This window comes from Apium graveolens, chromosome 4 (assembly GCF_009905375.1).
Source record: "Apium graveolens cultivar Ventura chromosome 4, ASM990537v1, whole genome shotgun sequence".
Classification (NCBI taxonomy): Eukaryota; Viridiplantae; Streptophyta; class Magnoliopsida; order Apiales; family Apiaceae; genus Apium; species Apium graveolens.
This window is the reverse complement of record NC_133650.1, coordinates 47,079,152-47,103,240: the sequence shown is the minus strand read 5'-3', so window position 1 is coordinate 47,103,240 and position 24,089 is coordinate 47,079,152. Positions and strand designations below refer to the sequence as shown.

The window sequence follows — 24,089 nt, the reverse complement described above, 5'->3', positions numbered from 1 at the left end:
CAATAAAGGTTCCGAGTCGCGATTATAGAAAATTATTAATTAATCGAGAATATTAATTTATCAAGTATTAACAGTACAAAACTATTACTCCTATTTTTTTAGAAACATAAAAAACCAATTTTGACGGCAGTTAATTAAACTCATATTTTTAAAAAATATATTTAGGGAACTAATAAAATGAAAAAGGTCATAAAAAAGGATTTAACTTTATTAATTATTGTTACTTTCTATAAATTGATTATGTCTGTCTTGTTCTACAAATAATTGGAGTAGTTTTGAAAAAGTGGTTGGAAATCTTTGAGCAGAGAGATGAGTGTGGACGCCACATCGGCAGTGTGCAATTTGGGGATACTTGACTCACTGAGTCATGCTTCACTCACCGAGTTATCACACACCTGGAACGCCTTCTGTATAACTACTCAATCACTGGTAAACACTTGTACTAGTACCAGTACTAATCTACACCCTTGTATTGCTTCCAATTTCGTGTCTCAAGTTCACATTCTCCGTAATCACGGCCTCCAATCCCTACTCCAACATCACTTTCTCACCACTATTCAGGTATTAGCTATTGCCACTAATCGTATTTTACGGAGAACAGTTTGTTAGGTTTGGGCGAGGGTTATTGTTGTTGACTCATAGTTTTTGTGTGTGGAAATTAGGAATTATTTGAGAAAAATGCGGTTTCTAGGTTTTGGCAGCATTTTGATGCTTACGCAAATGTTGTTGACACTGACCTGGTACGTACACGATTACGTTACATTGATTGATTTACGATGAGGAAATGTAGTTTTTTTTTGTTCCAAATAAATGTAAGTGATCTGGTTTGTTAGAGTTAGGTCCTTGTATTGAACAAGTTTGCAAGGTATTCTTTGTAACTAACTTTTAAGCTCTCGTTGTGTTCGGTTCCGTTAATTAATTTATATGATCCGTCAGTTTTGTTATAATTTAAAGATTTGGTGGAAATGTATCGACTTGGAATACAGAATAATAACTTGTGTGTGCAAGTCAAATATGGTTTTATTTCCATGCGAGGTTTGGCATTTTTTTAAGATAAAGATAGGCTGGATGATGTAGAAAAAAACCTTGTATCTGCAAGTGAAAATGCGCTTCTAATTATCAGATATCTTCCAGCCCTTCGTTATTTTGATACAATTATGCCATACCTTGTTTGAATAAGGTCAAGACGTATATGGATTTATAATATTGGATGACAAACAAACAATCAGTTATAGGACTACTTTGCAAACTCTTTTAGACTACAACCCTGACTGTTGTCTCTAACAACCAATATGTTTCGTTTCTTTGGAAGAAAATGGAAAAACATGATTGGAATTAAAAACTTTAAACAAAAGTAAAGGTTGAGTAAAAGCGTGCAAGGGAGAAGAGTGAAAAAAATGAGAAAGTGCACTAATTGATAAGGTTTTTGAAGAAAATTAGTTGGGAGCTGGAACAGACATTTATTTTTAATATGTTTGAAGAGAAGTCTAGTTCATATTTTATTTCGTTCCGCACAATTATATTCCTTCAAACCACACTGAGAGTTAATAGTTCAGGGACTACAAGGCTTATTATCCCTCACAACAACTCATGTGTTCTGGAATCTCTAATTACGTCATTTTACATGAAAATTTGTGTGTTAAAATTTCAAATTGTTAACAAAACTACTTTGTTTTTCTGTATCGCTGATGATTAACAGATTCATGAGGATGAGGTCCAGCAAGTTCTACATACGGCTTTGGAAGAGATCACATTGGAAAAACAGAACCAAGAAAGATGTTTGGCCATGCTTACTCATGCTTTACAGCCCGGCAAAGAAACTACATCACAGGGATCACAAAACTCAGATACCGACTTAGTATACCTCTCTTCCAAATATCAGTTAATAGTGTCTTCAACCCTAATGACCACTCTTCCTCGTCATTTTCTGCGTGAGTTTCTAGATATACATATAGTGAACTTGGTCGCGTATCTTTCGCTTATTTTTCTCACCAAGGAAAGACCTTTATTTTTATATTCTGTTATGTACTACACATTTGCATCATAGGGCACCAACCAATTTTCATTTATTAAATCTTTCTGTAGCTATTACCATTTCTTTTAACGTCTGGTGACGCAGCTGGCAGGTAGTAATGTATTGTACGAATATTTTTAAAACACATAGGATCCTTCTAGTTTTTAATTATAGAATATTACAAATACTCTAAGAGAAATGTAAATTCGTAGATACCAGTTTGTTCCGGTGACATTGTCTTGCATACTTTATATTGTATCACATCTTTTGTACAGTATTATTCTCATTCAATTATTCAGAAATAGCTATACTAATTTTTTTAGGAATCTATCAGTCAGATTGTCTTTTCTGCCCACTGTACACAACAGTTAGTTACTAAGTTCTCTTTAATTTTATTTTCTTAGAGATACTGCACTGGTATTTTAAGGGGCGACTGGAAGAACTGAATACAAGTTTGGATGGAGAGTATCAAGGTCTTGACAGATTGCAAGATGAAGAAGACATGGATCTAGATTATAAAAATAAATTCTGTAATGAAAAAAGCGACATGGGAAGTGACAAGTCCAATAAAGGAAAGTTGCTGGAGAACAGTAAACTAGTAAAGAACATCGGAAAGGTTGTTCATGATCTTCGAAGTCTAGGATTCACATCTCTAGCAGAAGATGCTTACGCTTCTGCTATTTTTATGCTTTTAAAAGTAAGTATGTCTCAATAAGGCCAGTGTTATATCACATTTATTATTGAGTAATATAATATTATGTATATTTACCCAGATTAAGATAATGTATCTTCATATTTAATATATAGATTCTCATATCAGTTTTTATCGAGTTGATTGCAGGCTAAAGTTAATGAGCTGGCCGGGGATGACTATAGAAGTTCTGTTTTGGAGGCTATCAAAGGGTGGATACAGGTAAATCATCTGTATAACACCTTCATTATCTGATTTAGATACCCTTTTGTTACCGTCATGAATTGAGTACAATTAATGTGAGAAATGCTGTTGAAAAGATCATGCACAAGGGGGTTACAAAGAAGCTTAATGATATCGGAACATGCATATTTTAAACGCTATCATAATCTGGCTCTTGCTAACTGAAAGAAAATAATTTAGCTTCGGTTTTGCATTTGACAAAATGTATAAATATAGGTTCCATAATTTTTTAGATAAGGAGAAAGTCATAAAAACCAATTAATATATTTGTAGGAACCTTCACAGAAAAAAAGATGTAAGATTTATCAAGTAAGCTCGATTAATCTGCACAACCACCTTATTAAGGTTAGGGCAAGACTCAAATGTCACATGTGATAACTAAATTGTGTGCCCGCTTTTGTGATACCTACTAAAAATACACATGTATATTATTTAACTCCAAATTGACAAATAGCTTTAGCATATACATAGTACATTTGTTTTTCTATCTGAGAGTTGTCTAGTGTCATTTAGTCGAAAATAAGTAGGATAATACCATGTTGTGGAGCATGACTTCTAACATTGACTGTATAACTCAGGCTGTGCCTCTCCAGTTCTTGCATGCACTTCTTGCTTATCTTGGTGATACTGTTTTTATTGGGCGACATTCCTCGATTCTGAAATCACCATTAGCATCTCATCCAAATTCATCTTATCCTGGTTCTGACGCTCCATCTGAAGGAATTGTTAGATGGCAGTTACGATTGGAATATTTTGCTTATGAAACCCTGCAAGATTTAAGGATAGCAAAACTTTTTGAGATTATTGTGGATTATCCCGACAGGTGCTTTTTATTTATTTTCATTATTTTTGGATCTGGACTTTAATTCCTTTTTTCATTATTTTTATTTATCTGAGGATTTCAAAGAACTTATATACTTTCTTTTACAAATATTTATATGAATGTTTATCGATTACAGCTCTGCAGCTATTGAAGACTTGAAACAGTGTCTTGAATACACAGGGCAGCATTCAAAGCTAGTTGATTCTTTCATTTCAGCACTGCGATATCGTTTGCTTACAGCAGGCGCCTCTACAAATGATATTCTGCACCAGTATGTTTCAACTATTAAAGCACTTAGGACAATAGACCCAGCTGGCGTTTTCCTTGAAGCAGTTGGTGAACCAATAAGGGAATACCTGAGAGGGAGGAAAGATACCATTAAGTGCATTGTTACTATGCTTACTGATGGAACTAGTGGGCCTGGAAGTGTTGGAGATAGCCTGCTTGAGGAAATTAACAGAGATGAAGAAAACCTAGATGCTGCTGGTTTAGATGATGAAATAAGCACTGACGACAAGCAAGCATGGATAGATGCGGAACGGTATATGTGCTCTCATTTTGTGGATTAAAAGAACAAACTTTGTGTTTGAAATTGTTACTTACCGTCAGACTATAGCTAGTTTTTTAACTGAATACTCCATTCAGCTGGGAACCTGATCCTGTCGAGGCTGATCCATTGAAGAGTAGCAGATGCAGAAGAAAAATTGATATACTTGGGATGATTGTTAGCATTATTGGTTCAAAGGATCAGCTAGTTAACGAGTACCGTGTCATGCTTGCTGAAAAGCTTCTTAACAAAACTGATTATGACATTGACTCTGAAATACGTACTTTGGAACTTCTCAAGGTCAGCAAGTCTATGACTATATAGGGCATTTGAATTTAAGTTAGCCGTGTACTAATTCTATTTGGTGCAATTGATCCTGGTTCCATCTTATTGCATCATTGTATCTGTGTTGTTTCCAGATTCATTTTGGAGAAAACAGCATGCAGAAATGTGAAATAATGCTCAATGACTTGATTGATTCTAAAAGGACAAACACAAATGTAAAAGCAACAATTAAACAGAAAATGCAGTCAGGTACACTCCAAGATTATATCAAAATTGTTTAGCTAAGGATGGAAGGGAAGCATTTTCTTGTTTCAAAATAGATCAATTATACATATGAGTGAATTTGTGAAACTTTCTTTTCATTTTTTCCAATAAATAGCAGGTGTTGACAGCAAAGAGACTGATGTGCCAATGGATGTGTTTGATGCTACAATCATATCATCGAATTTTTGGCCACCGATCCAGGTATGCTAATGAATTCGCATTTTGACAATCTCAAACACCTTGAACTCATCAAGTTATTAATTAACAGTAGTCGATAAGTTAAAATTTACTATAGATGTGTTCAATATTTATGGTTCGTCCTCTGTCATGCACATCCATCCATCAATTCCCTTCCGAGTTCAATTCCGATATTGACAATACACCCCCTCAATTTATACCTAGTTTATTAGTGTAAGCTGAGTAAATGCATGTCTTGTCTTGCTGCCATATTTTTTTGTATTTGTTATGAAGGTAAGGATTAATTAATTGATTTCCATTTTGCCTCGTGACAATACTCTTGTTGCTCGACTCATTTGTTTGCAGTCAACTAGTGTAAGTTTGTGTTTGTCACGTGCCAGATAAGATACAACTTAGCCCCGTGCCATGAAAGGTGCAAACTCACAGAAGCACAACAATTTATTTCGGGGAAGGGGTACTCGTAAGGCACAGTCAAACACACTCTTTTATTCTAAAATTACCCAGAAAAAGTGCAAGAGACCATTAAAGGACGCTTTTTGCAAATAGAAACACATGCCTATGCCAAATTAGAAATAGTGGAAGAAGTTCTAATTTATACACTTCCTGAGATATATTTATTGCCTGTTTAAATAGTTAATAGTATACATGGATCATAGTTTTGTTTTATAATAGAAATAGGTTAATAAAATCAGCCAGCTAAAATAAATGACTCGAAAAAAAAACAAAAACAAATATATAATCATTTGGCACAATTTTGGACCCTCAGATCATCATCATCCTCTAGGAGAACTGAATAAAAACTATACAAGTTGTGTCTGAGGTGGAAGAGATTCAAGTTTTATTTTTCTTTTTTTATTGCTTTTATAAAAGGATGTTTAGTCTTTATGCTCATGAGTTTTTCTGATTTTCGGTTTTGACTCTAGACATTTTATCGATTCATATTAGCCAAAAAAATTCTACTTTTCGTCTCTTAAATCTTGCACCTACTTCTAAAATGTGAGCAAGTGTGCTATCGCGCTTTTCACAACAATGCTTTGGCTATGGTTTTAGCCAATAAACAATTAATTCTTGTGGTGAAATTGCAGGAAGAGGCCCTTAACATACCTGGGACAGTGGACAAGCTTCTAGTTGATTATGCTACACGGTTTAATGAAATCAAAACCCCTCGTAAGCTACTTTGGAAGAAAAATCTTGGTACTGTGAAGGTTAGGTTCTGTTTTTATTTTAAATGTGACAGTCTTCTACTTGTAGTTGAGATTATTAGGCTAAATTAAATTTCTAATTTTAAAATCTTAGTTGGAGTTGCAATTTGAAGATAGAGAGGTTCAGTTCACGGTCACTCCTATACATGCTTCTATCATAATGCAATTTCAAGAACAGACAAGGTTTGCTTATGACAGTACCACAGTAAATGTTTGAATATTTTTTTGCTTATTGTGAAGCTTGACATAGTAATCATAATTAAAAAAAATACAGTTGGACCTCGAAAGATCTTGCAGCTGCTATTGGTGTACCCATGGATGTACTTAATAGGAGAGTTAGTTTTTGGATAAGCAAGGTAAGTTCTTCTAATGTAGTAATTAATGCATTTTATTTCCTTCATTTTTCTTATTATTAGTCGTACCTTTCAAATATCTATTTGTGTTTGGATGTGTTGTGTATTGATATGGACCCCGGTCATCTTCTAGTGAAGATGTCCAGTTAATAACAGCATTTTAGATAAAATGTTTTTGCATTTGTATACATTCCATCTCAGTTTTGGTCGTTTCATGACATAAGAAAAGGCATAATATGAAGTCATTATTCCTTTAGAAATTACCAAAAATACTAATTTTTCTATTTTTTTTGCGAATGTACTATCTTCTGAAACTATTTGCAAAAATACGGTGGAACAAAAATCAACCAGATATGCAAATAGTTGCATCGAGTTTTTTTGGTTGCATTTGAGGTTGCATGTAGTTGGAGAACCCCGTCGAGGTTGCATCAAGTTGCAGAAAACAGTATTTTTGCAAAAAAAAATTGAAAAATAATATATTTGCAATTTTTTTAAAAAAGTGACACTATTTTTGCAAAAATGTTTTTGGACTTGGGTATTTTTCAAAAAAGTCTTATTCCTTTCCTAAAGGACAAAATGTCCCATGTCCTTAAATAATGGATGTCAGAAATGAATACTAAACTGGACATTTTTATTTCTGTCAATCAGGGAATTCTGGCGGAATCTTTTGGAACTGATTCTAGTGACCATGTATTCACCCTGGTAGATGGTATGGTTGACATTGGCAAGACTGGTATCAGTAGTGGAAATTGTGAGGAGCTCACTGCTGATGAGGATGGAGATAGGTCTGTTGCCTCAGTTGAGGATCAATTACGTAAAGAAATGACCATTTATGAGGTATGTCATGCATGCACCTGTTATTTGTAATTACACTCTGATAACGGGGGCATTCAGGATTGCAATATTTTGCGATTTATTTACTATCCAGTTTACACTTGTTATTGATAATTTAGATATGTGTGTGTGTGGGTGTTAATTGTTTAAAATAGCCATCAAAAGCTTTTTTAAAGCATTAATTTCCAGCTTTCACAATTTCTAGTAATTTAACTTCTTCGTCTTTTTGTCTGAATGGAATTTGGTTTTGGACTCTAGAAATTCATTACAGGGATGCTGACCAATTTTGGAAGCATGGCGCTGGAGCGTATACACAATACTCTCAAGGTTATCAACTTTTAACTTGACACTCAGTTGGAGAATCATTTTGGTATGTTCCTTGCAAGTATTAATACAAATAAGTCTTAAAACTTTTGCAGATGTTCTGCATAGCTGATCCCACTTATGACAAATCACTCCAGCAACTACAAAGCTTTCTATCCGGTCTTGTTGCAGAAGAGAAGTTAGAAATCAGGGATGGAATGTACCTTTTGAAGAAGTAAATTATGATGAATTGCAATTTACATTTTTCTTCATAAAATATCTAGGTGAATGACACTTTTCTTTAAGCTTTACATATCTCCTTGCTGAAATACGGGATATTTAAGTTGGAAATCAGAGATGGAATGCTAAGAATATATTTTCTAGACTTGTATGCTATTATGAACTCATTTTACTTTCATGATCCATTTTTTTAGTTACATCTTAATTTTATTTATGAGAGACTATAAAATAATCACTTTCTCTATGTTATATTAATTATGTGGTAATGAATCACAGATGATTAAAATTTAAAAATTTGGTTAACTTAACAACTAATTGTAATATTGTAGTATAAAATTGGAGCAAACAAGTAAATCGTCAAGAAGCTACTAATCTCTCAAGACAAGCAGCTGTTTAGTTTCCCATCATGCTCAGTTTATCTTAAATGTTTGCTTTATGTATATAAGTTGGTTATATGTTGAGTTACTATCATAAAGCATGATAACTTTTATTAATACTGGTACGTTAATTTCAGAACTGCCGCTTCTTTCCAATACAGGGCACTCAAGGGGTGCATAAAGCTCAGCATGTTTGACCACATTTAGAGAGTATATTTCAGTTTCAAGGACATTAGTTGTCATGGTGATGGTGATGACTAAGTTGAACATGAGAGGATAAAGTACTTTCATCCTTAATTTCTATATCAACATTCAACATGTATAGTTGGTTTTCTTCTCATTTTGAAGTGGTTGATGTTGTAGCTTGGACGTCATCTTAAATTAGTTTAATGTATTGCTGAAGTATTTTCTAGAATACAAGTGATCAATGTAAGAACTGTATTCTTTATCTCTAAGCGAGTAGATTATATGAGAAAAATGAAGTTTCGTTTTAATCTGTTGTAAAATTAAGTGTTTTATTTCAGAAAAACTAAGGGAACACTATATTTTAATTTTTACATGAATTATCCAGAATATTACGGCAGGAAGCTCAAATTAGTAAAATATTTAAGATGTTGAATTATGGCTGACACACAAAACCAGGATTGTAAAATACAAGACACCATTTAAAGTTGTTTTCACTTGAAAGTTGATAGCACCTGACTTCATGAGCCCCAATTATTTGGATAATTTTGAATGCTAATTTCAAATTTGATTTAGGTGATAACTAAAGTTCACTCGTTTACAGAAGTGTGTGTCAAAACAACCGAGTCCAACTAAAAATCCAATCTACTCTTTAAGTGAAAAGTTTTTACTTCATCATGGCGAATGTAATGAGGAGATTCGAGTGCAAACATTTATCAAAGGTGAATGAAGCTTGCCAACAAAATTGTACGCAACTCAAATTTTGATAAGGGCTTTAAACACAAGCAAAGTACACTTGGTATATATAGGTATTTATCAAGCTTAAATGAGGCTGATGAACATCTTTGTTATGTTGACTCTAGCTCCAATGAAGAGGGTTAAGACCAAACTTAACCGAACCCGGATAAAACGAGCCTGAATTTGCACACTCAAACTCTGATTATCGGACTATTGAATGGTTTGTAGTTTCACAATGACAACATGAAAGTTCGATGATCAAACATAGAATACCTATGCTTCTCTATAATAAATCTTTTTCTTTAGATGTTTTTTTTTATTTAGTTATCATATCAACTGATATTCAGAAATTTCTTTTTATTTAGTTATCATATCAACTGATATTCAGAAAAAAACTATCTCATCAAACTGACATGACTTAGTATGAGTGGCTTTAATAAAGCCAGTTTGCACTAGAAAATTAGGTTGATGACACCAAGAATATGAAAGAATTATTAAAGGCTACAACATTAAAAGATTGCTCACGAGTATATAGCTACTTACATTAGCAACTATATCTCAACTACTGCCTCTTTACCACATTCACTCTTTATATAATAACAATCATCCCAATCATATAATTTATGTCTAGTACATTTCATCGATCTACTACATTTCAAATGAAAGATCAGCTGAGCTTTTCAGCTATTTCAAGAGATGAATCCAACATGGGACTGTTGTTGGTAGTAGCTTCCATGCTTTTGTCGTGGCTATTCATCTATAGATGGAACCAGAGAACGAAAAAAGGCCCCAAAACTTGGCCACTGGTAGGAGCAGCCATCGAACAACTGATGACTTATGATACAATGCATGATTGGCTGGTTAAATATCTCGAGGAGTCGAGAACTGTGGTGGTGCCAATGCCATTCACAACATACACTTACATTGCTGATCCTGCCAATGTCGAACATGTGCTCAAAACCAATTTTGCTAATTACCCAAAGGTAAAAGTACCTAATATATGTTACATTGAGATTTTCTTTCTACCAGGAACTAACGAAAAACAGTTGATCTTCGTCTATTTTGCAGGGTGATGTGTACCACTCATACATGGAAGTATTGCTTGGAGATGGTATATTTAATGTAGATGGCGATCTTTGGAGGAAACAGAGGAAGACAGCTAGCTTTGAATTTGCTTCTAAGAACTTGAGAGATTTCAGCACACTAGTTTTCAGAGAATACAGCCTTAAACTCTCTGATATATTGAGTCAAGCATCTTTTCAGAATCAAGAAGTAGACTTGCAGGTGACTCAGGAGATGTTCTCGAATAATGTTATCATGATTAAATTCGACTTTGTTTTGACAGGTGTTAAAGATTTTCTCTTTTGTAGGAACTATTGATGAGAATGACTTTGGACTCCATTTGCAAGGTTGGGTTTGGTGTTGAAATTGGAACACTAGCTCCCCATCTACCAGAAAATCGCTTTGCGCTGGCATTTGACACTGCAAACATAACTGTTACCCTACGTTTCATAGATCCTTTATGGAAAGTGAAGAAGTTTCTCAATGTGGGCTCAGAAGCTGTTCTGGACAAGAGCATGAAAATCATAGATGATTTTACTTACTCAGTTATTCGCAGGAGAAAGGCGGAAATAGAAGCTGAAAAGATTCATAAGATGGACAAGGTATATGATTCAGCTTTGAATCATACTTTTTTTTTTTATTTTACACCATTAAAATTATTTCCTTGACAAATTTCAGGTAAAGAACGATATATTGTCAAGGTTCATCGAACTAGGGAAAGATCCTGATAATAATATGACCGAGAAAAGCCTTAGAGATGTTGTCCTGAACTTTGTTATTGCTGGAAGAGACACTACCGCCACAACTCTGACCTGGGCAATATACATGATCATGACACATGATCATGTAGCAGAGAAGCTACACTTGGATCTTAAAACTTTTGAAGAAGAAAGGGCAAAAGAAGAGAGTGTGTCATTACAATCTTACGAGACAAATGACCCTGCATCTCTCAGTCAGAGACTGAAGCAATATGCAGGACTCATGAATTATGACTCCCTGGGAAAATTACACTACTTGCACGCAGTGATCACAGAAACACTTCGACTCTACCCTGCAGTCCCTCAGGTAATTCAAATATCATACAAGAATATAATTGAGATAGTGAGCCTGCAGTTTTCTTTCTTTATTTCTATTTTTATTTGATAAGTGCACACACATTGACCGGATGAAACAAAACTATGAGTATTAGGACCCAAAGGGCATCTTAGAGGATGACATACTGCCTGATGGAACCAAAGTAAAAGCCGGAGGAATGGTGACTTACGTGCCATATTCCATGGGTAGAATGGAGTACAACTGGGGTCCTGATGCAGCTTCATTTAAACCTGAGAGATGGCTCAAAGATGGGCTGTTCCAAAATGCATCTCCATTCAAGTTTACTGCCTTCCAGGTATGCATACGAAGCAATCGGAAGATAGAAGTCTGTATCTAAATTCCTGATTAGTAATCCAGAATATAATGTAATTCTTAACCAAGATAATGTGGCATAATATTTTACCTGACCTGGCTACATGTTTTTTGACATGCAGGCTGGCCCTAGGATTTGCCTGGGAAAGGATTCCGCGTATCTCCAAATGAAGATGGCAGTGGCGATTTTGTGTAGATTTTTCAAATTTGAATTGGTACCCGAACATCCTGTGAAGTACAGGATGATGACAATATTATCAATGGCGCATGGGCTAAAAGTTACAGTATCCATCCGCCCTTAAAACTGCTTATCTGGTCACAGATTACATTGTCTGGTACATGATTAATACACTGTAATATGCTACTGGTATAATGATTTCTAGAGTAATAGTTTGTGCTCGCCCTGTCAATTGAGAAGAAACGGGTAAACCTTGTAAACAATTTAGAAATACAAAAGATTAGCACGAGATGTCATAGATCCTTTCTCTGGTACCTTGCACTTCAATTTTATATTTATATTGAAGGAAGAAATCCAAAACAAAATAGCGTTTCCGCATATTCCCGAGATATCCAGAAGTTGGAACACAATTACTATAGGTATCTTTATTCTTTATAGGAACAGATCTATTGTGAGGCATGCTATCTAACAAGGTCACCTTGTAGGTTGACTTTTGACATGACTCGCTACCATGAAAATGGGGAATGATTATCCTGTTGGTTCACCAAACCCCGACCCAGCCGTCAAACAGGGGACGCCTAGCTAGGCTCTTATATGCTCTGATCTATAACATCTTCTGCTTGTGTCTGGCTGATATCATTTGGTATTACAACATACAGAATATTCTGCTTGAGTTGAAACTTGACAGATGTATTTTTCGCTACTACATATGCATGATGAAAAGCTTTAGCACGTGACAAGATGAACTGGCTGGTTATATGCTTGTCTTGCACACAGTAAAGTCTTATTCCGCATCGGTATAATATGAACAAACAAACTCTAAATGGCAGAAGAAATAAGTAAAAAATCAAAAAGAAAGATAGCTTACGACTAAGTGGTTCATGTAGCCTTTTTAAAATCCCTTGAATTACATTGATTTTTAGGCAGTTATCGAAAAGAAAGATATTGGATATTTTACAAAGAGGCTTCAGTCAAAGTACCAAGGCACAACAGATGACACTAATGTTCAAAATACATAATTCCAAAAACCAACTAAGAAAGCAAGTTTTGCTTCTTGTTTTGCCATTCATTAATGTCTGCTTCTATCTTAGCCTTAACTGTATGATGGAATCCTCGATAAGGTTCATAGCTGAAACAGTTCTGCAGCGCCTAAAGCAATAAATAAAGGCATCATGTCAAACTTGCCATCTTATATAAGAAAAACCACTAAATTTAAATGATTTTAGCAATCACCTCTAGCAGAACAAAGAACGGAGCCAATAGAAAGGCTTGCAAAAGATTATCTAAAAGAGCCGGTGCCCGTTTCTGCAAAAGATATAAACTTACTTAGAGGTACTGGTACATTACATTAAACTAACTGGTATTATTCTTAAGGTAAATGAGAGATGTATATACCTCAAATACACCATGGCCAATAAATTGCCCAGTCCAACAAACTAACTGAACTACCAGAACAACCTAAATTAATAGTTTGGGAAATTAGACAAATACGTTTAATCACACTGGAAGTAGGTTAATAAGCTTAAACAAACATCTCCACAACACTCCCCCCCCCAAAAAAAAAAAATGTTATATACAGTTTATATAAGCAAGTGATTCATCTACGAAGGAATATAAGACAATACTTTTGTCTTCAGAGATTCAAAAATGTGACATTCAAACATACTTTTGTTGAACCTTCGATCTCTTCTTACCAAAAATAGGACTAAACTTCACCAGGCTACAATACTGCGGATATTTTGTTTTCAGTCGTAAAAATCAGAATTCAATTTTAACAACATAATCCCTATTTCCAAAATCACCTCTCCCTGTAAAAAATTGCAAGACGATTACGAAGAACACCTAATCGCCGAGCACACGTAAAACCAAAGAATGTCAAAACTATTAATATGCAACATGAATTTATATATATGCATACTGCAGTAACCTTAGACTAATATAGCATTAGTCTACACACACATTTGTAAATTTTAGTGCTTAAAAGTAAGTAAGCAAAAAAGAAAACATACCTTCCAAGCCAGTGAAAACCCAAGAAGCTGAGCCAGTAAACTGCTAAAAACCCAACACAACAAACACAAAAGGGCAGCTAAAGACCCAGCTTTTACATCCAAGAAAACATAAAACAGGGAATAAATTAGCGTAATCAACAACCCAAAATTAATAATCAAGAAAAAATCAAACCCAAAAAGAGAGAGATTGATGAGAGGGAGATTGAAGAAAGATGGTGTGAAATTAAGTAAAAGAATAGCAGAGAAAAAGATTGGCCAGACAAATAACGTGTGGATCAGTATATTGACTTTATTGCTATGATAAGCTCCATAGAAAGCAAAGTGTTTTTCAAGATCAAACACTCCATGAGCTCCCATTTATCAGAGTTATATAATTCTATGATCTGATCAGCTAGAGCCTTAATTATATTGAAATACTAGAGATTAGTAAAAGTTCTTCTAGTTCTTGAAAGAATGATCAAGTCTTCGCTCCGAGGCCTTGCTCCTGAATTTTGTTACGGGAAGGAACTAAGTCACGATTAATGACTAATTAGAGTAGTTTCGTCCCATTTTTTAATTAAGTTAAATTTTGTGTTCATGGGTTCGTCAACCCGATCAAACCGACCCAACCCAACCCTCTTTTAGGCCGATTAAACCATTTTAAAATAACCCGATCCATAGTTGGGTTAAAAAAATTTCAAACTGCATTAAATGGTTTGGGTACGGGTTCAAGATTTTTTCGGTCAACCAAACCCAACCCGATTTAACTTAATCCTCGTTCGATAATTTAAATATAATCTATATAGTATATGCAATTGTACATTATATAATATAAATATTTTCATTTATAGTTACATTTCGTGTATATGCATATGATTTATGACATGATATACATTACTAAAATTTCAATTTAATCATATTTAAAAAATAGTACTATAATCGTAAATTCTATTATTCGAAATTAACAATTATATATAGTAGTGAATTTTTTTTTATATAATCATTCAACCCGTTCAAACCAACCCAACCCGACCCAAACCGATGTACGATGGGTAGGGTTGGGTTACGATTTTATATTTTACGGGTTGGGTCAAAAAATTTCAAACCGATTTAATTGGGTTGGGTTGTAAAAATGCCTCCAACCCGGCCAACCCGACCCATGAACACCCCTATCCTTAACAATTCGGAAGTACAAAGAAAAAATTATTTTATTTATTTTACATTTACTTTTTTTTTTTTTAATTCGTGAGCGGGGTAAATTAAAAGAATTATACCATTCTAAATAAAGTAAAGACCCGGTTGAAAGTTAGATTTTTGTCAAAAATATTTTTTTTTAATTAAATTAGAGTTTTTGACCAAATAAAAATTTGAATATTAGTATTTGGTAGTTAGTTTTTAAAATAGTTTTTGGTTCTAAAAATCAAATTTTGAAAAAATTACTTATAAAAGCTTTTTGAGGTACGCAACAAACAATTTTGTTTCAAACAACTAAATTCAATTGGATTGTAAAAACTGTTAAATCAATCGGCTAGTAAAAGCCTAATTTCAACCTAGATGGCTCGAACTTAGGCTTGTAAATATCCGGCCTGATCTGAGTCTTAATAAGTGAATATGGATTGCATAAAAAAGAAACTGATTCGATAATAATATGATCCGATAAAGATCTGAATCATTAAGAAGTGGATATGTTTTGCCTAATCCGACCAGATAAAAACTCGATATGAAATAGATAAAATTATATATTTATAATTTTTATATACGAATTGTATTTAACTACACAAAACAAAATAATTAACTTTTATATGTATCATTTTATGATTTTAAATTGTTTTATTGTAATTAGGCGTTATTTTATTATATTATAATTTCTCATACATACCATAATATCAGCATATTACGGTGAACCATATCAATACGAAGTATAAATTATTTTCATACAAAGCGTTTTAATTGTAATTCATAAAATTTCTTTATTTCGATTTATCACACACGCTGATAAGTGGATTTTATTTCTACTTGGAACGCTTCATTGCAAGCTTAAGTTGGTGTTTTGGACTCAAGTTGTTGGTATTTTTGATATATTTTTGTGTTATTGCATTTCAGGCATCAGTTAAATGAAGAAAGGAGTTTTTCAAGGAAATATGCTGAAAATAACTAAGAATTGGAAGCCTAGGCCACTCTCAAGTTGAAGAGAATCTCGTTAGCTTCGCGTGGGCAGTTGAATCGCCTAATTCTGACAAGCAGAACTCAAGATACGGCCAAAAGAAGAATCAGCAGAAAAATCCAGAAACCCTGCGCGACCGCCTCCAAAACCAGCGCGCCTGCACCGAATTTCTGCCAAAAAAACCAGCGCGCCCGCGCTGATTTTAGCGCAGACGCCCCGCCCTTTTTGCCCCAGAATCCTGATTTTAGTAGAATTTGATGATTTTGAGGGTCCAGTTCCACTAGGGGCTTATATAAACCAATAAAAAGACGTTTTTAACAACAAGGAGCGAAATGAGAGCATTACGAAGACCTAGAGAGCGCAAGATGGCTACGGAGAAGAAGACTTTTGTATTCTTCAATTTAGACGATACTTTGATACTTATTTTCGATTTGTCTTAAACCCTAATACTCTTACATTGTTTTATATCATATTTTCATTGGAACCCATGGTGACGATGAGTTCGATTATGAACTAATCATTATCGTGAGGTTCTAATGGATTTACTTATGCATTTCTATAGTTAATTTGTTTCAATATCTTGGTGTGTGGTGATTGATTGATATCCTAGTACTGGTTGTGCTTATTCGTCTTATGTGCGTAGCTAACATATAAGATAACGTGTTAATCTCTATTGAAGCGAAAATGAATATAAAAGTTTAGAACTTGCCATGCTAGTATAGGTTCATGTATTTATTATGCATGATTCGTAGGTAATTTTAATCATCTTACTTACCCTATGTAATCACGATTGATAACTTGTTCATTAAACCTTTATGTTGTCAAATTCTATAGACATATAGGGTCTCAACATAATTGGTATCTATTCAACTTCTATCTCTTTTATGGATGTCTGGTAGTAGGGTATTCGTACAACGAAAGTTGGTGTTTACTAGTTTCGTGTTATCTGATTAGTTGTCGTCACTATTGCATGCTAAGGTTAAGAATAATGGCTTTGAATGAAGTATTTAATGAAGTTAGAATCCCATGTTTGTCTCATATAGTTAATTCAATCACTTTTAATCTTAGTTAACTTGCATATTAGTTTAATCTTAGTTATAAACATCTCAAATTGTTATTGTCTTAGCATTGAGCGATAACTATACCATTGTTGCATATGTGCATAATCTTAATTTAACCAAAAAGAGTCTCTGTGGGAATGAATCTGATTTATATCTTATACTACTTGCGAACGCGTATACTTGTGTGTAATTTTAGCACGTGTTTTCGCCCTAACAAGTTTTTGGCGCCGCTGCCGGGGACTCGGTGTTAATTTTTAGTTTATGTGCGTGACATCAGTGATCGTTAAAGTTCACTGACTCAGATTCTTTTACTTTCACGGTTTACTTGTTTGTGTTTCAGGTACTCATTACAACGGGAGATCCAGCAGCACCAACGAAAGCGTTGATGGATTTTTCTCAACCCAAGATCAATGACATACAATCTAGCATTGTCAGGCCAGCGATCGCAGCTAATAACTTTGAAATCAAGTCTGGCACGATTCAGATGGTACATAATTCAATCCAGTTTGGGGGTTCTCCAACGGAAGATCCTAATATGCATATTAGGGATTTCATTGAGATTCGTGACACCTTCAAGTTCAATAATATTTCTGAGGATGCTGTGAAGCTGAGACTTTTCCCATTCTCTCTTTTCCCAATCTCTCTAAGGGACAAGGCTAAGAGCTAGTTACACTCTCTACCAGCTGGTTCAATTACTACTTGGGAGGATCTTGCTCAGAAGTTTCTTACTAAATTCTTCCCTATGGCGAAGACAGCTGCAATCAGGAACGCTTTTACTTAATTTGCGCAGCAATCGGGAGAATCGTTATGTGAAGCTTGAGAGCGCTACAAGGAGATGCTTAGGAAGTGTCCTCATCATGGCATGCATGATTGGATGATTATCAATTGATTTTACTATGGTTTGGGAGCACAGTCCATACCCATACTCGATGCAACATCATGTTAGTCCCTTAACAATATAGCAAGAATTACAAAAGGGGGGTTGAATGGAATTCTTGAACCTTTTTCTTAAAATAAAAATGTTCAAACTCGAATATAAATATAAGTGTATTGATTAGCACAATGCGGAATAAAAACTTAAGTGAACCAAAACACAAGTAATTAAAAACATGAGTCTTTAAAAACTTTCTGGTGGATTTAAATAATTCCACCAGAGATATATATTATATCGAGAGAACTCTGTGTGCAAGAATGCTCACAGATGCTTACAAATATGAACTACTGAGAATACAGAGAAATGCTAATAATTCTACTTACAAATGTTTCTCACTTTTTTTATCTCGGATCTATGTTTCTATTTGCTACTTCTTGGTTTATATATATTACCAAGATTACAAAGTCAAAAGACAAGATCATCATTAAAACTATCGGGGCTAATGCTTTGCTACTTTGTTCTCTATTACCCAGTTAATAGGCTTCCTTATTCCATTTGCATACACTTCGACGCATGTGACCAGTTGTCACTATCAACTGATATTTGAATTCTTTATCCGTTGAGTACATGATCATCCGTCGACTTTAATGATCATCCGTTGATGGGTTCATTGATCATCCGTCGACTGCTATATTGAACATCCGTTGATAGCTATTTGATCATCCATCGATGGCTTTGTTAATCATCCGTCGGTAGCTATTTTGGCACTTGACTTCAATTCATTTATGCAGAATTACAAGACATCATCTATGTACAATTAATCAACCTATTCTGCATATCTAGTTAAAGTCAACATGACTTATATGCTACTACAGAATTTATACAAAGGTGTATGCAGAAATGTGCTACAGACTCATTATTACATAAGCTACTCACTCTATGGATAATAAATCATCATCCGTCGGGACTATAATGAGTTATCCGTCGAGACTATAATTCTTATCCGTCGAGTGCTACATTATTTCACTAAGTAAAATCTATTTAGGTGTTTTGTTTATGTAATCATCAAGTACACAACATATGAATCTCCCCCAATTTATGTCTACTGGAATTGTAGCCATAAATTAAGAGATACTTGATGATAACAAAACACCCTAAACATACAACTTTAAAAAAAAATAGATAATACTGAAAAGTGCTTCAATTAAATCAAAATGTACAAAGTTTAGCTCACAGTCATTTTCAAGATGGTCCTCTAGCCCGAGCAGATTTTTCTAGTTTCTTGAAGGTCTGGATCTTCTTCCAAGCTTTCTGTTGTTTTCATCAATCTGATTTTGGAGCTGCATGTGGAATTCCAGTTCATTAAATTCTGAGAGATTTAGCTTTCCTTGCATTTCCCAGAGAGTCTCATTGCTGAAGATGCTCAATTGGTCTTCTAATCTGAAGAATCTTCTCACCCCTTTGTCATCTATGAACTCCATCAGCCAATAGGGCCTTAGATGCACTCTTCTCACTGTGTATGGGATGATTAGAGACTTTAGGAGTGCATCTTTAGCTCTAACACTCCTTAGTTCTTCAATCTTCTTCAATACTAGTCTTCTTGCAGTGATGTTGAACCCAAAGTTCTTCTTGAAGGATGAATAAACTTTAATCAGTATAGCTTGGCTCTCTTGAAGAATCCTGTGAAGTGGCCATTGAATCTCCTTTCCTCCTTTGTACTTGAACACAAACCTTTCAGGTAGGTTCCTGTATGCATCAATACCTCTTACTTCATCTAGTTCATCCAGATAGAGATTTAGATTAGAAAATTCTTTGATGTCACACAAGTACAAGTAATCTCCCTTATTGACTTTGGGATGAGCTTTAACTACAGACTTTGATTTTAGAGGTGACAGCTTCACTTTCTTGACTGCTCTTGACTTTGTCATTTTTAGCTTGCTAAGGATTGGTAGATTGAAGTCTGGAATTGGTATGTTCTCCCATTCTATTGGCTCATCCTTGGGCACAATAGGTTCACCATGAATATTCCTGTAGGGATCCACCACCCTTATATCTTCAAATACCACAGAGGGCTTTGATGCTTGAGTTGTAGCTGGTGTGGATTTCTTAGGAAATTGATCTTCCAATTCCTTATCAACAATATCCAGTTTCCTTTTAGTTCTTTTAGCCAATTCTTTCTTTCTTAGAGATTTCTTCTGTTCTTCAACTTGTTTCCTTGATTCAGTAGCTTCAGATGGTTGAGAGGTAATTTGTTGAGATGAATTCACAGCCTGTAGCTTGGCCAAGATAGCAATCTGCTCTTTCTTTTGTTTAGTCTTCTTTGTATCTAGAGCAGCTTGCTTCTTTTCCTGCTTTAATCTGGCTTTTTCTTCTCTCTTTGCTTGAGCAAATTGAGGATGTCCAGCTATCACACAAATTTCCTTCCCATTTCTGAATATCTTAGCAATCCTCCTCTTAGAAGCTGAATCAGTTGGATCTTTATAGAAAAAAATTGATCTTGACAGAAGCTTCTTCTTATCAGGCTTGGGTGTCTCATACACAATGTCCAAGGGGTTTTTCAAGGATGATTTTGAGTAGTTTGCCCTTGGTTTGAGAATCATTTCAGCCTTTGAAGACTTGATGCAGGAAGATTGTCCTCTTTCCAGATAGTTCATGCTCATCTCATTCACACTGATTTGCTTGACTTGAGAGTGATGGATGGATGACTTAGCTGGCTCCTTGACAAGTTGGAACTTCTTCTGTATCTCCTCATCAATCTTCTCCCAGTTGACCAAACTCAACTTTTCCTTCTCAGCAACTTTCAAGTTAGTTGTTGTTGCTTGAATCAGATCTATACAATCTACAACTAGTGGCTTTGAGACAGTAATTGAAGGCACAATTACTTTACTGATTTGTATCTGAAGCTTCTCCCCCTCACTTGGTCCTTTCTCCCCCTTTTTGTTATCATCAAGTTGAGGGGTCAAGCCTTGTGCTTTAGCCAGTTGTATTTGAAGACTGGCCTGATACTGTTGATTTTGAAGAATGATGACCACAGAGTTTTCAATAACTTGAACTTTGTCCTCCAATTTGGCCAGCTTCTTTTCAGCATCTGATTCTCTTCTCAGTCTCAGTAGCAGATCCTGCATGGTACCATAGGGCATGATTGAATCCAGCTTCTCAGAATTGTAGGTCTTCAAGTCAGCTATATCCTTTTTGAGTTCATCCACACTCAGATTCTGTCTTAATTGCTGTAGATTCATGAGATATAGAGAATCTAGGTGGGCTTGAAGAATAGCCTCGGTACCGGCATTTGAGGTGTTCTGAATGGCCTTTTGGATAGACATGATTTGTTTGACTAAGGATACATTGAATTGTCCTGGTGTAGACTCCTTTGTCAATGCCCATTCAGGTAGATCTGGAATAGAACTTGGGCCTACATCTCCCTCTAAGTTCATGATTCCATCAAATAAAACAAAGTCATCATCATTAGAATTTACTCCAAATTCTTCAGACGGCTCACCAGTTGTAGGAGGCATCAAATTGACAGCAGCTTTATCCCTTTGTAGAGATTCTGAAGTATGTACTAGATTTAAAGTCTTCTCTGCCTCCTCCTTGCCCTGAGCAGCCAATAGTTGATAGGCTGACACAGGATGAGTAAAAGTGTCAGCGTCTAAGGAAATGTTATCAATTACAGCTTTGTAATGTTGCTGAAATTGTCTTTCCTTTTCAGCATCATCCACAATCATTGACTCATGAACAATGGCTGGATCCACCCTTATACCCTCTGTACCTGCTTTTCTCTCATGTTCTCTCTTTTGTTGCATCAGGGTCTCACCCTGGCTCCCCACCCTCACACCCTCACCTTCACCTACTAAGGTGGGACTCCTCTCACTCCCTTTTTCCAATCCTGAAGAAATGGATTGCAGATTTTCACTCATTTCCTCTCCTTTTGCCTGGGAGCAACCCAGCCTCTCACTCAAAACACTCTGCTATCTCAATCCTAAGAGTGACTGTACAACCACTAAATTTTTTGCACTTGAAATAATTGAAGTTTGAAGTTGTGCAGAGATACTCGACAGATGAGTGATATCCATCGAGTGAGTGGTTTTGCTATCCGACGGATAACTGCTGTTAGGCTTATCCGTCGGGATACAATCACTACTCGACGGATGAGCAATATCCGTCGAGAGAGTAGAAATGAATGAGGTGGTAATATATGTTGGATTTTTAAACGCAGCGGGGGCATGGCAAAACACTTTCACACACATAAAATCCAAATAAAAGCAAACAGATCATGAATAAAAATTCGAGGGATCGAATCTAACCTTTAAAATAATTCGGAGACAACGATCAGAGATCCTTAGCAGTTGCTCCTCAAGTGTGAAGCACTCCACCGGTATCCACCAAGAAAACGATGTTAAGGAGGAGGAAGGAGATGGAGAGAATTGGGTTTTCCAAACTTTTTGGGTTTTGGGGTTCTCATAAAAAATAGGGTCTATAATAGTGTATTTATAGGCAACATTTTCAGCTGAAATTTTTCCCATAAATATTATTATTATTATTATCCCATTTATTATTCTCATTAATAATTAAAACACCTTTTAATTATTAATCCTTTTTCTAAACACTTTAGAAATAATTCTCTCTCTTGATTTAATTTCCAAAAATTAAATCCTTAATTAATAATATTAAGAACTTTTCTTAATTAATTTATAATCAATTAAATCTCATTTAATCAATTATTAAATTTGCCAATTAATTATTTATTTCACAAATAAATAATTATTAGCCATTATTAATTAATTCCTCCACCATAAAATCATTCTCTTTTTATGGTGTGACCCTGTAGGTTCAATATTAAGCCGGTAGTAGAAATAAATAATAATAAAACTATTTTATAATTATTTATATAAATTCTCTAATTTATTAAATATGATTAATTAATTAATCACATTTATTCTACATCGCGAGGGATACTTCTCAGCATATCGCGACTATCTGGATAATATGAATTCACTGCTTAGAATACCAAGAACCTATTCAGTGAATAGTTACCGTACAATAAACTCCTTCTACCCTACAATGTCCCGATTAAATACAAGGCATGGATCTCGTGTCAAGCCTATCTAATTTAATCGCTTGCTTACCATTTACTATGCGTAGTTCTATGCAAATTAGAAACTCCTTTCTAATTTCATTCACTCTGGCCAGAGATTCCTGAACTAGCATAAGTGGATCAGCCTTGAACATTCGCTTCCTTCACTGGAAGGGGTAGATCCTTTATTGATCATACACTATCTTCGTGTACAAATTCCTATACCCAGAAGAGCCCTAATAATTATCCCTGGAGACTAAGAACTAAACCAAAGCATAGTTCAGTGTACACAAGATGACTATGATGACCTCAAGTCTAAGGATACTTGTACAACTATCACTATGTGAACAACTGCTGACACGTGAGTGAACTCCATCAGTTGTTCAGCTGTGCGAATCATGTTCAGTGAACTTAGTCTATAATAAGCACCTACATACTAGCTATAGTGTCACCACACAAATGTCTATGAGAACAGACATCCTTCATAATGAAGCAAGCATAGTATGTACCGATCTTTGCGGATTATTAATTACCAGTTAGTAATCCTATGACCAGGAACTATTTAAGTTTAGAGTTATCATCTTTTTAGGTCTCACTATTATGATCTCATCATAATCCATAAAAAGCTTTACTCTAAACTATGGTATATCTTATTTAAACACTTAAATAGATAAAGCCCGTAATAAAAACAAAACAAGTCTTTTATTAATATCAATGAAATCAAAACAGATTACATAAAAGTTATTCCTAATTCAATACAATACAATACAAGAAATGTTACTGCGCTCCCACTAACCCTTTTGTAGATGCATGGTTCATCTGTGTTTTTGATAAAATCAAACTCTTTGATTGTCTCATCAAAACGGATATTCCATCTACGAGAAGCTTGCTTTAAACCATATTTGGTTCGCAGCAGCTTACACACTAGGTTTTCATTTCTCTTGGAAAGAAAACCATCTGGCTATTTGCCAGATCTCATAGTCGTA

General features: G+C 34.9%; 3 protein-coding genes and 1 non-coding gene across 8 annotated transcripts; 2 read left to right on the top strand and 2 right to left on the bottom strand.

Moving 5' to 3' along the window:
- The first annotated feature begins 255 nt into the window (after positions 1–255).
- Positions 256–8,868, top strand: LOC141717969 (anaphase-promoting complex subunit 2). Of its 4 annotated transcripts, none has more exons than XM_074520281.1 (17): positions 256–561; positions 663–740; positions 1,700–1,931; positions 2,419–2,711; positions 2,856–2,927; positions 3,527–3,771; positions 3,908–4,312; positions 4,417–4,618; positions 4,738–4,852; positions 4,986–5,068; positions 6,151–6,270; positions 6,362–6,450; positions 6,542–6,623; positions 7,269–7,457; positions 7,713–7,781; positions 7,874–8,041; positions 8,512–8,868. In XM_074520281.1, exons 1-16 carry the CDS (start codon positions 310–312, stop codon positions 7,994–7,996), a joined length of 2,649 nt encoding a protein of 882 aa, XP_074376382.1. In that variant the 5' UTR covers positions 256–309; the 3' UTR covers positions 7,997–8,041; positions 8,512–8,868. The 4 variants fall into 4 exon arrangements, with proteins under 4 accessions (XP_074376382.1, XP_074376381.1, XP_074376380.1 ...); XM_074520280.1 differs by having other exon boundaries at positions 4,983–5,068; positions 8,536–8,868; XM_074520279.1 differs by having other exon boundaries at positions 4,983–5,068.
- Positions 8,869–9,970: 1,102 nt separating this feature from the next.
- LOC141717967 (cytochrome P450 704B1) lies at positions 9,971–12,066 on the top strand. The gene is made up of 6 exons (XM_074520276.1): positions 9,971–10,278; positions 10,364–10,579; positions 10,666–10,959; positions 11,036–11,422; positions 11,547–11,747; positions 11,887–12,066. Exons 1-6 carry the CDS (start codon positions 10,003–10,005, stop codon positions 12,064–12,066), a joined length of 1,554 nt encoding a protein of 517 aa, XP_074376377.1. The 5' UTR covers positions 9,971–10,002.
- A 698-nt stretch (positions 12,067–12,764) lies between these two features.
- Positions 12,765–14,477, bottom strand: LOC141717968 (2-hydroxy-palmitic acid dioxygenase mpo1-like). Of its 2 annotated transcripts, XM_074520277.1 has the most exons (4): positions 13,952–14,473; positions 13,338–13,400; positions 13,176–13,247; positions 12,765–13,091 (listed from the first exon to the last, which is right to left on the bottom strand). In XM_074520277.1, the coding sequence occupies exons 1-4, from the start codon at positions 14,306–14,308 to the stop codon at positions 12,975–12,977; spliced, it is 609 nt and encodes a 202-aa protein (XP_074376378.1). In that variant the 5' UTR covers positions 14,309–14,473; the 3' UTR covers positions 12,765–12,974. The 2 variants fall into 2 exon arrangements, with proteins under 2 accessions (XP_074376378.1, XP_074376379.1); XM_074520278.1 differs by lacking the exon at positions 13,338–13,400 and having other exon boundaries at positions 13,952–14,477.
- Positions 14,478–17,912: 3,435 nt separating this feature from the next.
- On the bottom strand, positions 17,913–18,019 carry LOC141722874 (small nucleolar RNA R71). The gene has a single exon (XR_012575872.1). It is a non-coding gene; the product is annotated as a small nucleolar RNA R71 (small nucleolar RNA).
- Positions 18,020–24,089: the final 6,070 nt, after the last annotated feature.